The 15,919-nt window shown below is 42.5% G+C and overlaps 1 protein-coding gene across 1 annotated transcript; it reads left to right on the forward strand.

Moving 5' to 3' along the window:
* The first annotated feature begins 725 nt into the window (after window positions 1–725).
* On the forward strand, window positions 726–9,905 carry LOC115380310 (leucine-rich repeat-containing protein 58). The gene is made up of 4 exons (XM_030081428.1): window positions 726–1,515; window positions 6,109–6,237; window positions 6,489–6,766; window positions 8,006–9,905. The coding sequence occupies exons 1-4, from the start codon at window positions 1,058–1,060 to the stop codon at window positions 8,197–8,199; spliced, it is 1,059 nt and encodes a 352-aa protein (XP_029937288.1). The 5' UTR covers window positions 726–1,057; the 3' UTR covers window positions 8,200–9,905.
* The last annotated feature ends 6,014 nt before the right edge of the window (window positions 9,906–15,919 follow it).

The following is a 15,919-nucleotide window of genomic DNA, read 5'->3' on the forward strand; positions in this document are numbered from 1 at the left end:
GTGTGTGTGTGTGTGTGTGTGTGTGTGTGTGTGTGTGTGTGTGTGAGTCAAATTTAACTGAAAGTGCTCTGAACCAATTTCAAATCATTCTATTCATTCATTCTATTCGAGAACAATAAAAGACTGTTAAGTATGAGTCAAATTTTGGTGGAAGTCTGGAAGAGCTCTGAACAAATGTCAAATCATACTGACACTGAAAAAAATAAGTCTTTCTTTTGGAGAACAGTAAATGTCTGATCTTGAAATAGATGACGACACATACTGTAAATCTATCTGTCTCTATCTGTCTGAAGAGCCAGACATCGCCCCCTGCTGCGACAAGACGCACTGATCCTAAAATACGTGGGGCAGCATTGACTTGTGAATGACATTGTGAATGAAGTCCAGTGAGAGTTATCCTGCGCCTTTATTTCAGTCTACACACATCTGAAGTCGGAGGAGACTCTTGCATAATGCAACACAAAGGGGTATTGCATAATGCCACAAGAACTGAGTCACCCCGAATCGACGCGGTAAATCATCGCTCACAATTTTCCATTCTTTGCACACCTAAAGTCATCGCTGATTTAAAACTGCTCCACGACAGTGTAGCAGGCGGAAAACGTCCATAAACGTGTTAAAACCCCTATGCTTATTACTCTGTTGCAAAATGACAGAGTGAGCGGCGAGCTAATGAAATAGAGGTAGTAGGGCGGGGCTTGTCTCTCTCAAGCCAATCGTGACTCAGCACTGAAATATCTCGGTAAAGAACGGCTGCATTGTTAACTGCACCAAGGCAGGCTTTGGCAAACTACGGGGGCGCTTACTACAGCCACAATAATTTGACCAAGTCCGAAACTACTGGCCTCGATTGTTAATAGGGAGAATGCGCTTCCATAGCTCGAGTGGATGTGTAGAGATATTTTGGTTCTCCGCGATTAAAACAGACGACAAGTCCTGGAGCGACGGCACAATCGCGGAGGCGTTTAGCCTACAGTAGAATTTCTGCAACAACTTTTTTTTTTTTTTTTTTTTTTTTTTTTTGCTTTGAGCATCACTTCGCCCAAAAATTGACAAAATGGAGATTCATGAAGCCGCGGCCGGGCCAGGCGACGGTGTGCTAGATTTTTCCCATTTGAATCTGAACACTTTGAGTGTTGACAGTATCCGCGAGGAGAGAAAAAGGGACACCAAGCAGCTGTACCTGAATCACAACCGACTGGCCTCCCTCCCCTCATCTATTTGTTTTTTCTCCAATCTTGAGCTTTTGGACATTAGTAATAACGGACTGACGGCCATCTGTGAAGACATCGTAGGGCTGCGCAAGTTGAAAACCCTCATAGCCAAGAACAACCGCCTGGACGAGTTTTCTCTGCCCAAGGAGTTCGGCTCTATGCAGCTGGAGGTGTTGAACTTTAGTGGGAACCGATTTGAGGAGATCCCGCTGCAGTTTGTGAAGCTGCAGCGCCTGCAGTCACTGTCGCTCGGTGGAAACAGACTGAAAAGCATACCTGCAGAGATAGAAAACCTAACCAGGTAGGTGACAGCGAGGCGAAGCACCAACACGCCTCATGAGCAACGTTGTATCACCTTTGTTGCAACATAGAAGCGGTTTAAGCAGCTACAGGCCAGGATCCAACAAGGCCAGGGGTCAGTATCGGACAGTAGGGGCACCCAAACCCCCTTTTTCTAGAGGAAGGCAACTCAAATAGATCCCATGATTATACAGAAGCAATAAATCCCCATTGGATAGGATTTTGTTTGGGGGTCTTCTCCAACCCGACTTTTTTTTTAATATATTATTATTATTATTATGTCGTTAGATATTCCTTGACACAGATCTGTGTGTATCGTGTTTGGGGAAGTAACATGTGATCCAGTCATCTTTGTACATGCAGCCATTGTGCTAGTTTTCAAAGTGCGAAAGAAAGGGCCTAGTGAAAATAAACTGCCCCACATTTTGCTGATAACTTCAACAGTGTCATCTGCCCGCCCACAGTAGGCTCTTGCACAGTCATACACGTCTGCTTTAGATAATACTCATCAACAGCCCCTGCTCATTCCCTGACTTACCCAACCATAACCTAACTCGCTGACAGTTAAACAGGAAATTCATGTTTTGGAACTGGTTAACTGTTTGATACCCGGATGTACATTTATGGCATTTCTTTCTGTAAATTACAGCTCGTTGCGGTACTAACACAGGAAATGAGTAACCAACAAGAAACTTGATTTTTAACCACTGACACACTACCCCAGCTGTACACACACACAATCAAGCACTCATATAGAGACAATCAAAGAGTGTGTGTGGTGTGTTTGGGTTTAGCAGCAGCAGCAGCCTGGTTTAGATCTAATGGAGGCTGTTTGCATGTAGATTTTAGTGAGAGTGCTTGAAATTGGCAGTGAAAGGAGGCCAGCTGTAATGAGTGAGTTTATTTCTCTCCTTATCATGATGTCCTGGGTTTAACAGTAGCAAGTTACAGTGACCCACGGGTCAGACCAAAGATCAAACATAAAAGCCTCCTCACGCTAAAATAGTCTCAAATATCTTTCACAGTTTCTGTCTCTAACTTGTTATTTCTTCTTCAGATTGATTAAGCTTTGCTGCACTCATATGGTGCAATTCAGTAGTGACTTACAGTGCAGTTTATTTACATGATTGCACATTTGCAGGTTTATTGCCTGCATCTTTTTTTTAAAGTACCTTTGATCTGTGATAAAAATGTAACGTGCCTCAAGTCAGGGATGATGCATTATTTTATGACCATAATGATTTAACTCATGCACTTGTGTGTTGAAATCATGATTAAAATCTTGAACGCAGGAAACAATAAACACTATGCTCATTTACACAATACCACTAGACTAGACTAGATCTCTGGGTTTATCCATTTGGTCTAGTTTGCAGATGTTTACCAGCCCACTCACTTGTTATTTGTTGTCATGATCAGTCTTTACAGGGATACTGTGGACATGGTATAGTTACATACTTTATAATAACCATCATAAAGTGCACCATTCGGTCCTTGCATCCATACTTAACTATGAATCTCTAACTCATTCCACACAGTACCACATTCAGTGGCATGGCGCTCACTTTATCAAATGATTGGTGTTAACTTTTTTCCATTGTTGGACACAACACATTATGACAACAAATTATAACCACAGGATGTGTGACACTTGTTTAGGTTGCCACTTCTATAAACTCACAACTGCAGTTGTTCAAAATAGGCTTCATTTAATTATTATTTGGAACAGTTTCAGATTGGCTGAGATGGGTTGAAACCTTATTGATCGGTGTGTGGAAACGTTGCTGTTGCAGCAGCACATAGAATCCGGATCCAGAGGAGTCAAAGAAAGCAAATCGGGGTCATGTACACAAAAGGCAACAACATGTGTAAAATTTTAAGAAGAGATGTATGGAAAAAGTCAGAATTACTGCACTATGGTTCTGCTGTGCAAAACAGCAGCGGTAAATTTCAATGAGATAATTTAGCACATCTGAGCGGAGCCATCATGTCAGTTTTTTCAGTGATAATATTGGCTCAGCAGGGGAAAAAGGAACAAAACCTTTCAGTTGTTCACAAATTAGACTTTAAGAGGAACATGCTGAAGGGTGAAAGCTGTTTATGTCAGCATTTGATTTGAGTGCATACAGCTAAAAGAACTACGCTGCCTTCAAGTGCTGTTGAAAGGTTCTCAACATCTGAAAGACGCAACAAAGTGTTAAAAGTTTTCTGGCAAACCCAGGGTGACAAGACGTTATATTTAGTTAGTAGGAGCATAGCAGCCATGTCAGTCAGTGTCCAACATCAGCCTTTTTAGCTCATCTGCCAACGCTTCTCAGCTCGAAAAAAAAAAAAAAAAATACGCACCAGGACCCATTTTTACTGGTCAAAATAATTAATGTAGATTTCTCATAGAAATATGTCTCTCTGCCTTCTTGCAGTGCTATCTAGTATATAGAGTCAGGTATTGTATGAAACATTAAATAACAAGATCAGCAAATTTAAAGTTTTAATTTAAAACATGCTCCCTCACTGATTGAATAAATCTTTTTTTTTTTTTTTTTGTCTTAATCTCAGTTTTTATCTTTTTATTGCTTTACTCCTACAGTGTGTCATCACATGGGGTTAATATCAAGATTCCACTAAATGATTGCAGAGGGCTGTGTGACCTCTTTTTGTAGAGAAAGAATAACATGGTTGATGTGGAGACATCTTTGTTTGATTTGAGTTGCTTACGGACAGAAGGAATGTTTGGTGGTTGGCAGGGACAAAGTTAAATAAAGGCAAAGACCAAAGACTGTGTATAACAGAGGCTTTCGTGCGTTATCACCTCATAAAGTTGTGGAGCTGCTGACTTATCAGCTGAAAACAATTTCTACCAGCATTTCGCACTCACTGGGTGTTAATTTCAGGCCCTGGTGTTAACACCTTATGATAAAAGTGAGATATTGTAACATCACGTGGTATTGCTGAAATTCCATGTGCATAGTTCATATTGTTGCATATTTTTATTTTCACTTTGGTTGTATACTTGACATACCACCTAGTATCATTATCAACCCATCAAGTACACAATGTATTTTTACTCCTATTCATTCTGCTGCTGGAACACAAAGACACTGTGTTCTGCTTAATTGCTAAAAAATTTAACAGCAGCTAAAAAAAATACGTATAACTCAGAAATTATTAGGAGCACTTGAAGACATTATTAGACGCTGCTTGCCGAATCATCTGAGAGAAACACTCTGTGTGAAAAGATATTAGAGAAAAGAAATATTAGCGATACATACAGTATATTGCCTAGTCTAGGACGCCTTCATATCTACATTTCAGACACCTTAGATGGCATCTTGTACACGGTGCTGCTTCATGTCCGTTTGGGATGATGTTCTAAGAGAAAAACCCTTGACCCCGTGTCAGCCAAGAAAAAAAGGCCACTTTTTTGCCTGCCTCTGAAGGTGGTGAACTCTGTGAACTTTGACTGATAAACACCATAACCCCAGTGCCCTCTCTCGCTCTCTCTCTCTCTCTCTCTCTCTCTCTCTCTCTCTCACACACACACATTCTCTCACTCTGTCTTTCCCTCTCTGTCTCTCTCTCTCTCTCTCCCTCTTGCCCTCTCTCCCTCTCTCTCTTTCTCTCTGGTGGCTGATTTGTGCTGCCATGCTGGTTAAGGGAGCCTGAATGGCTCCTTTCCCCCAACAGAGGGGGCTTGCTCAGGCACCAAGGACAGCATAATGGCTTCCTGTCTCCCAGTCGCTGTGTCATCAGTTCCACCAGCCAGACAGCCTGACAGCTTGCTTTCACTGAGCAGACATCCATCGCTCTGTCTCCCTGTCCCCTCTGTTTACTCCATACCTTCATTAACTCACCATTTCCTTTGTTTCTTTAAAGCTCAGCACTTAATTTTGTGGTCACATATCCATTGTGATGTGTCCAGTAACCTCCTGCAGCAGTAACGACAGATGAGTCCTACTGTCCTGTGTAGTTTCATACAATCTAGTGAAAATTCAGGCACTAGAAGATGACCTTGCCATCTGTGACTGGTTTGGACTTGTGCAATGTCTCTTCCCTCCTGGCTTTTCTAGCAGTTGCACAGGCGTACGTCCACAGACACAAATAGACACACACACAATACATGAACACACACACAAAAAACACTTAAGCCAAAAATTATGCATTTTCAGCACCCCCATGTGGTATATGCTTTTCTGGATTTGGCCCTCAGAAACAGTTAGCTCAGCTGCCCTTTGTAACGTCTTTACCCTTTAACAATAAACATGCCTGCCATGGTTTTGATGCTATTGTCCCTGTGATATACAGCAGCCCTGGAAATACAATCTGCAGAACCAGAGTCGCACCAATATGTACCCTAGTGTTTAAAAACCTTCTGCCCAGTCAGCACTGGGATGGGTTCCAGCACCCCGCAACCCTAATTGGGATAAGCGAAAATGAAGCGGAAAATGAATGATGAATGAATAAATGAATGAATGAATGTTTAAACACCATACATTAGCAATCCACAGCTTGTTGTCTGGAACATCACCAGGTCTTATACACTGCTGTCAACTGTTAATCTGTACTTTGTGAGGTTAAATTATTTTTTTCCTACCAGTCTAGAGCTGCTGTACCTGGGTGGTAACCTCATCACAGCCATTCCTCCGGAGTTGGCCAACCTGCCCTACCTCAGCTACCTGGTCCTGTGTGACAACCGCATCCAAAGTGTTCCCCCACAGCTCACCAGGTATCTGCAGCACCTGTCACCAACATCTGCTGTCAGTACTCTAAAATATGCTGAGAGAAAAGTGATAATGAGTGCTGGAATTGTCAGTTTATGCTGAAAGGTATCATGCAGCTCCATTTTCACTGTAAAAGGCACCCACATTTACATGTAACAGACAACAATTGCAAAACACACGTGCCCAGCAGTGGCCTATAAGGACGAATAGCGTGTTTCACTGCTAAAATCTGATGTGTGTCTCTCTCTCCTCTCAGGCTCCACTCTCTGCGGTCCCTCAGTCTCCATAACAACCTGTTGACCTACCTGCCCAGAGAGATCCTCAGCCTGGTTCACCTGCAGGAGCTCAGTCTCCGCGGCAACCCGCTGGTGGTACGCTTTGTCAAAGAGATGACCTATGACCCCCCCTCGCTGCTGGAGCTGGCGGGCCGTACCATTAAGAGCCGCAATATTCCCTACTACCCCTGCGACCTGCCCGCCCACCTGCTGCACTACCTGGACCTAGCCAGCAAGTGTCCCAACCCCAAGTGTGCTGGTAAAACACCTTTCTTTTGCCAGCATTTGAGGAAAATGGATGTGTGCATGAATGAGTGAATAGCAAACTGCTATTAGGATTGATGGAATTTCAGTGCTGTTGAAGAAAATAAGCAGCGTGAAACACATCATCACTATTTAAAACCTCGGGTTGGTGACTTACATTGTTTCTTGTGCTGTTTTGCAAGGTTATTATCCCTAACAAAAAATGAGCAATATAACAAACTGGGAGTGACACGCATTTTTGTCAGATAAAATAAAAATAAAAATGAGGCTGTACAAAAAATGATGATTAACTGAAACTATATTGCGAGAAGATAGAGAAACAAATTAAAATAAATGAAAATTGTAGAGAAAATGTCTTTAGTTTTTGTCTTTGTTAATTTATTTCATGCATAAGCCTGGTACTTTTGTTGAATATGAAATCCATCCTCCAGTTGTTTTAACTAATGCCAGTTTTACTCAGCAGATGGCTAATATCCTTTTATCAGCACAGTCACACAAGCAGGACTTTTTTGAATCTCCCCCCAGACAAATACCTCGTATTACGAAAAAAGATTGCATTATGACTGTATTGTTTGTAATTTGTTCCATTTTTTCCTTGCTACACATGGGTTTTTGGGGGGAAGGTTTTTCTTGCCTACTATGAGAATTAAGTCACCGGGTGTCGTCCTGTTTGTTGTTTGTGGGCATGTAAAGCCATCTGAGACTCTAAACGGTGATATTGAGCTTTAAATAAAATCTGAACTTGAAACTTGAATTTGAACTTGAACGTTTGCGAGGTTTCAGTGCCAGCGTCCAAAAATAATTCCGCAAGGCGCTCTTTGTAGACTCAGCGATTTGCAGCAGTGCTAAACAAACATACAGGGCGAGATTTAGCACGGGGAATTTAGAGCACCCTCCTTTCTCCCATTAAGCTCCATAATAGTTGCAGCTGCAAGTGCATTGTGTTTTACCAGTTTACCAAGGGAAACATAGAATTACACCCTAAAACAACAAAAGAGCACCAAAAATGCAATATAAGTCACCAATCTCTGTTTTATGAGGAGATGTGATATTTCATTTTTTTGTTTGAAATACTACTGTGTGATAGGATGATCCTTTTTTACCGGTTTTCACCCTGTTTATGACAGTGGTAGCTTTTATAAATGATGTTGTATCCTGTTGTATGCATCACGCCTTGAAAACCAAAACAAGAAATCACTGATTTTGTTCTCCTGTCCCCCTCGGCTCCTTGCAGGCGTGTACTTCGATTCTTGTGTCCGCCACATCAAGTTTGTGGACTTCTGTGGGAAGTACCGGCTGCCCCTTATGCACTACCTGTGCTCCCCAGAATGCACCTCTCCCTGCAGCTCCAACCCCCAGAGCGACGCCGAGTCGGAGGACGAGAGCAGCGTGCCGGCCGACCGCCTGCAGAGGGTGCTTCTGGGATAGGAGGAGACAGAGGCGCCTCCGAACCTCAGGCCCATCCCTGTCCTGCCGCTCCCTCACTGTCTTCAGGTGTTTTCTACAGACATGGACTTAATGTTGGACTTTATTCCATACACGCCTGCATGCATACTCACATACAAGGACACACACCTAACCACACACACACCCCCACATAAACCTACAATGTAACGTTTAGAATGTAGCCCTTTCTATTGTGGTACAGAAAAAATACATCAGCCGACCTTATTTTATGCATGTTGGCTGACATGCTTCAGTTTACTCTTTCACCACATCTCAATCCAGGTGACATGACAGAAGGAAATCTCCACAGATCTGTGTTTCTGTCTACTCTAACGTGTCAGTCTCACGGTCAACATATGAGGGCAGCAAAACTCTCATTTGAACTGTGAGCGCGAGGGAGGAGCAGAACTCTTTGCCTTTTCAGGACAGCACACTTTGCCTTGTATGTGAGACTTGATGGTTTATTTGCCACAGCACATTATTTTGCTTTTTCAGTCAGGATATGAGGGGGTTTTCTCGCAGGTAGCTGAAAACACGGAGCCTATGTTCTTTTGTTCATCAAAAGGCATGGTTTTCCTAACACAGACAAGATTTCTTGTAAATTTCTCTCACTGAGAAAGCACCGAAGCTGCCATCCCTGCTAGGTTTTAAAAACCAATAGGCTCTGAGCTTGAGTTTTTCGCTACATCCACTACATTCATTAATGAGTGCTTTGGGTGGGATGGCCTTATTAGGTAAGAGTTTAGTCTTGTTAGGCTGTTCAAATTTACAAATATCAAGAAATTCTTTGTCAGTGTTTTTGTCAGCACCATTACCTTCATACCATGATTTGAAAAATTTCAATGGGGAACTATTTGTGCAAAATTAGTTAAAGAAATCTCCAAGAAATCTTGTCGTGTCAGCCCAGCCCCACAGGAAGTGGATCGTGGGTGGGCCAGGGTGAACCCCCCCCTCCTCAATTCACTGTGTTAGCACAGAAACAATAGCTGGCCAGTAAAACACAATGGCAGCCTCTTAAGTGTTTATGTTCAGGGCTGTTGGTTTTCTCTGGGCATAAATATCTAGATGTGTGATGTGAGCTTTCAGGTTTTTCTTTTCCAGGATTGCAATCACCTTGGTACAGAAATCTCCCATTCCTTTCTAATTGGAGATTTCCAGCTTCTTTTGCATTTGTATTCCTGATCACGTCGCACATGCACAAGAAGAGCTCCGGCTGGCTTCACATTAGATCATAAAAGAACTCCTTTATGTTACAGTAGCAGCTACAGTAGAGCTTTTTGTATTTGCTAAGTGCCTCACTGATGATGGTGATTTCTAACACAAGGAAATAGAGTATGAAGAAATGTGATACGTGCACCCTGAAATGTGACAAGATTAACCTTCATGGATCAATGAGTCTTTTTGTAATGATTTTTGCATTCATGAGCTTAACCGCAATGAGGTGAAAATGACCTCTTTTGTAACAAAAGGTACTGCTTTTATACAAATCTATTGTCAAGCACACTACAAATTAAGACTAATACTAAGGCAATATGTTTATGGATGAGACTTGCTGAATAGATGGTTCTTATATGGGAAATTATATGTTGGTACACATTAATTATATGTACTTTTAACATCTCATAATATAAGTAGACTGTACAGTATATAATAACAGTAATAATAAAGATTGATTTTAATCTCTTGGAGATTTGTGTGTTGTGTGATCTGGAAAAACTGATAAAGGCATTTTAATCAGCCAGGAGAATGTGGGAAATTCACTCTACTGCATTACCCCTCAGGAATATTCAAATTTTGATGCACAATATCTTTATACGTATGTTTTCTGGTATAAGTTGTAGAATTTACTCCCCAAGAGATACACCACAACTGTTAGAAAGCATGACGTATGCCAGTGCGCGTGCATTGTTTGTTTGCTGTTTACAGAGACCAATTCAACTATTTTTCTGTAGTCTGAATGTGTCCAGGTTTCATTTGCATATGAAGGTGAGTTCATTCTTGAGGCTCAAAGGAGATGGACCTCTTCTTTAACCAGGACTAAGAGATGCCAGGGCGAGTGCATTCTGCCTCTCGCAATCTGCTAATCCCTTTACATCAGCTGCCAAGGGGCACTAACTGCTTTTTCTCTCCTCTCTCTTCCCTTTTCAAAGGTTCTCTCCCTATCTCAGCGCCGTATTCACTGTCTCCCTTGCCTCCCTGTTTCTCTCAGCTTAGCAGGCTGGCAAGCGTGATGCTTTTGAATTGCACACGTTTTGTTTGCCTTCAGTAGTCTGTTTGACCCAAGTCGAGCTCAAAGCTGTGTCCCTGTTTGTTGCAGTGTGTTTCTTTCCACTTGTTTTCACTCTCCTTTGATCACGCCTGCACACCGCATGCTACTTCTACCACTAGCAGGCATCGAGAAACCTTTCCTATACATTACATAAAGCATGTGTGTGAGTGGAATTACGTTACAGCCTGAAGTTGGCGTGCACGCGAGCACACATATGGCAAGCTTTGTATGATGGAGCAAGGGGGTACTGTCAAGTGCAACCTGAGAGGCAGCCGCGATGAACTGGAGGTGGCAGTGAGCTGGGAGTGAGGAGAGCAGTGTGTCACCATCAGGTCAGGAGTCAACATACCGTAGTGAAGGTTGCTCTCACAAGCCACATTTTATCTCAGCGTTAAGAAAAATCAAACAAGAAAAACAATTAAACTTGGGCCTTGAAACGCAGGATTCATCTGCTGCGTCTTATACTCAAGGTAGGTGCTTTGCTCCCAGAGTATTTATTGTGTGAGTGTGTGTACAAGGCAAAGTGTGTGCAAAGTATGTATACTATGTCTGCCATATATGAGGATTAATTCCATCTGAATGGTTTTTGGTTTGCTAAATTTCACCGCTCGTTGACCTAATGAACAATATTGAAGTAAATGGATCAAAGAAGACGGATCGCTTTGATATGAGGTGTATTTGATACTGTAAGCCTCTTTTTTACCCTCAGACAGAGGTGCTCAGCTATTCCAGTCCATATGAGCTCACACTATAGCCAGTGAGCATTAACATTCATGCCGGACCCCACACATGGCAAGCTTCAAATTTACTCTCACTCGCTTAATTTAGCCTTTACACACGACCGCCACACACTCCAGTCCAAAGACCCTTATAACAATCAAACGTTGTCCTCAAAGTAAAACTGCTAATCTTCCCAGGAGGAACTCCGGAGAAGGAGGTGGGAGGTTAAGGGAAAAGGAAAAGAAGTGGTGGTACAGCAGAGAGGGGGGATAATAATCTACTCTTATGTAACTATTTTCAGCTGCTGTGGTGGAGCCCTCGGTGGACCCAAACCTTCTGAAACTGATCTCCATCTCCTGATTTCTCATCCCTCTCTGTTTTCAGTTTAGACTCTTGATCCTGCATCATTCCCTTCCTCATTAACTTCTCCAGAGTCCTTTCTCTTTTCCAAATTAAAGTGCAATTCATTCACACTTAAAAGGGGCGAGGCTGAAGCTTTGCCACTACATTTATCACAGTCACTGCCTTCTGAGGCTCTAACTTAAGTGGAAACACTGTGGCTGGAGCTCACTGGGGAGCTTTCCTGCACTACTGTTAATCCAGGACTGTAGTAACATTACTAGAGGAGGTGCAGCGTTCCAGGAAGGGATTTAGGATTGGGTATGTTAGCGGGCAAACCTGGGCATGCCATAGGGGAGGGTCCAGACTCTGGCAAGGGCAAGGTGAGGCAGGAGGCCGAGGCCGGAAGGGTTGATGATGCTTCACATAGAGAATAACAAACATTTTTAACCACAGAAACTGACAGATTAAGAAATGTGGGATGCACTGGCACTCTAATGACGTATCACAGCTGCACAGGAAATTATGCTTCCATGTCAGGAAATGGTGCCTCTGCATTTTAGTAGTGTTTCAACAGGAAATGGTGAGTCAGTGATTTAGCAGCTTTGTCTGTTATTTGTTTTCTTTGGTGGTTTTTAGTATCCAGGTGGTATGTAAATGATTTAGAGTCCGTCGCTTTCCATACGGATTCAGCCAAAGTTCCCAATGTTTTTGCTGCTGCTTGTTTGTACAAGAGCAAACTGTGACTGCTAGTCACACCTGCTCGTTTTACCATCTTATCGATCATTGTTGATCCCTGGTAACCTCAGCAGAAAGACACGTGTCCTGTTTCATCCCGTCCGCCCAGTTTCTCCTCTTTGACTCCAGCTGTTAAAGTGACCACCCTGTGTCCCCGAGATGAAATATTCAAGCTCCTGGTAATCTGAGCAGCGCTGCGGTCCACCTGCCATTCGTGCAAACTAACTTGAAACTGATCTTAGGGAAACATGATAGTGATCGCCACGCTTTGGGTGTAACAGAGCTGGCAACACTGTTTCAGTGCTTCAGTTGGATGCTAACACGGTGACATTTGATCTGAGCTCACAAGTTAAACTGTTGATTTTATAGACTATTGTCCTGCATTCTGCAAGGATTCACTAGCTATGTGGCAGTATTGTATTTCTAACATCTAAAAGATCATGTATTGCATTATAGGCTTTGTGCTTTTTGACTAGAGCACATGGTCAAGTTATAAATAACAGAAGACCATACTGTCATTAAAAACCAGCCTATACATGCATCCCATCATGCTTCAGCCAGCCTTATATCATCATGACAAGCCCATCCCAGATTTTTATTGTTGACTCAAGGGAATGACCCCAGTGATAACCTCAAAGTGACCTTTCTTCCAGGATTTGGCTTGATGTTATTAACAGTGCCACCTTTTGTTCTTCAGGTATATCAGCAGAGTATCTCCAGACACAAAATGATATAGAATAAAAACACCACTCAGCGTGTGCACAGGTTCCCCACACTCAACCACACACTCGGGCTCAGGTCTTGAGGTCTGATGAGTGGATGGATAATCTTCTATCCTCTGATCACCTCTGTGTGTGTCTTGCTGCCTCTGTATCCTCACACACATCTGTCAGTGGTGGTGACACTCCCTTGTCAGGAATGACCCTGTGTGTGCAGACTCACACTGTAAATCTCTGTGACGTCTTAATAACACCTTTATGCCTCCTGTGGCTGACGAAACAAATGCAGAAATATTTGTGCCTGCTCACTTCACACGGGGGAGTAACTCACTTTGTCTTTTTACACTATTCAGTCTTACCTTTTCCAAAGCCCCCGGCCTATTTTTTGCAAATGTGCAGCTGTCAAACACAGGTCTGATAGTGGGAAAGAACAACTGAGGCGTGTACTGTGTTTCTCTTTCCATTAAAACAACAGCTGTTATTCAGTGCTATTTATTTGTACTGTGGGGGCAGACGCCCCTCGTGTGCCACCCTGTCCCACATGCCACCCCGTCCCCTGGGGCCCCACCACCGTGCTGCACCCATACTCTCATGCTTGCTATCTGCATTTTGCCAAAGGAAACAATGCTGGTCTATTGTGACTGCTCCTTTTCTTTCACTTATAAGCATATATGAGTTCACATAAAGCATATATTAGTTTGTTCGTCATGTTGTCTATGGGCTGGAGCTGCAAAGCTCTGGGAGAAAAAAGTGAGATAAAAGGTATAAATGTATTCCAGCAAGTCTGTGGAAGGTATAATGCCATCAATAAGAGCAAGACTTTTCAGACTTTTTTATGTTCCAGATTTCCAAGTTGATTTTCACTGAGCCACAGATCCCCACTGAAGTGAGTTTAGACTGTAAATCAAATCAGATATTTTAGTTTGTGTTAAGAATCAAATTAGTAAGATGTCAGACTTGTAAATTGGCAAACAGATTCAAAGTAATGAAATTAAAACATACTGTTAAAATAATACTCACATCTATCTATGTATATGTGTGTATATGTATATATGTATGTATTTGTATATAGCCTACATACATAATTATATGAAGTATCTCACAGCTTCTGAATTGAATTGGTGAAATTAGTGAATAATGAAATTTAACTATTCCTTATTTTGCTCATTCCTCATTACAGAAAACCCCTTATCTTTACCTTATAGCCCACTTTGAAAACCACTGAATTATAGGCGATTTTTCCTCAAACTGATTAAAGTCTAGTCATAAACTCATGCTCTCTGTCTTTTTTCTCTCTCTCGTTCTTACACACACACACACACACACACACACACACACACACACACACACACACACACACACACACACACACACACACACACACACCTCCCTCCTCCTGTGCAGTCTCATATGAAAACTCCGACAGTCTGGTTAACTTTCCTGAGTGACAGGGTCGCCTCGGTCCGTGGCCGCAGAATTTCACGAAGGCGTCGACTTTTGGATTACTTACAATGGGACTTGGATATCGCGGGGGATGATATGAATAAAACTTTGTGAGATTTGTGCAATGGAGCCGAAAGCAGGACGAGGCGTTGGGTCTCTCCGGTGCGCTTTGGAGATCAAGGTTTGTCCTTTTATACTTTCCTTTTCTTTTTCACTCACTCTTCTTCATTCGGCTGTTTTGAAGCACTTTATGTATTTTGACTCATTCATTTAATTATTGCCATCAGATCGACAGTAAAGCCATATCACACATTCAGTAAGAAGTGAGAAAAGATTTATTTGCTCATCGCTTTCACCAAGTAGGATAATTTCACTGATCATAAACTCACAATTTAGGCGCGTGAAATGCATTTATTTTACGCTAAAGCAACACAATGCACGGATCCATATTAATAAGCCTAAAAGACTATTTACCACATCATTAATTTAATTGTAAACATTTCCACAAAGGAACCGTGGTAGCTTAGAGGTTTATGGTGATATTATAATATTTTAATGCCTTGTGGTAGGGGTGGCATTGCATTTACAATCAATAGCACGTTTTACAGTATCCTAAAAAATTATACCCTATTTCTTTTGCGCAACATGTTTCGCTTTGCCAATTTGTTTTTAGAAATCGTTTGCCTTGGCAACAAAATTTCATCTCACCTCTTCTGCGTAAACATTATGAGTCAGCGTGTCCTGTAAGTGAACATACTGTAGTTTACATCTTCTGGTGAAACTCGGCCCAGGCAGGTGAAAACTCCGCACCACGCTGCACCATGTGGTCAGGAATGAGTGTGTGCGCCGGCCCCGAGGCGCGATTGCTGCGCCAATGATTGCATTCTCACTTGTGATCAGCTTATAGAATGAAGTGCTAACCGGATTACTGGCTGGGCAGGAATGTTTCAATATTGGCCCTGAACGGGGTGTAACTTTGCATCTGCGGTGAGCCAGCGGCACCCGTCGTTACGCCGCTCTAATCTTGAAAGAGAGGCCGAGAGATTGACAGCACTATGAATAGATTTAACTCCATTTTTATGAAAGAAGTATTGTAAGGGCAATTTAAGCCTAGAGTCTGGGTCTGTGAGCCTGGAGGCCTGACAGTAATGGCAAGGCCACTATAGGATGTGCATGATACTTAAATAAATGAAAGTAAGATGAGCTACAGTTTAAAGACAGGCCCACGGGCAAATGAACAAGTGAAAGGTAAGCTTTGCAGGTTGTTGGCCCGCCCTAGATTTAGCTGACACATTTTGGCTGTCTTTTCCCAAGGCCACAGGTAGCTCAGGAATTACTTGCGGTTAGCTTTCAGGACTTCAAAAGACAAAGACACTCCTCATGACTACCCTGAACTGTCAAAACATGTCCATAAAGGCGAGTCAGACCTGGGGATGGGCCTTGGTCTCGGTGCCTACACAGCGACCCCCTTGGC

This window comes from Myripristis murdjan, chromosome 21, assembly GCF_902150065.1.
Source record: "Myripristis murdjan chromosome 21, fMyrMur1.1, whole genome shotgun sequence".
NCBI classification, from domain to species: Eukaryota; Metazoa; Chordata; class Actinopteri; order Holocentriformes; family Holocentridae; genus Myripristis; species Myripristis murdjan.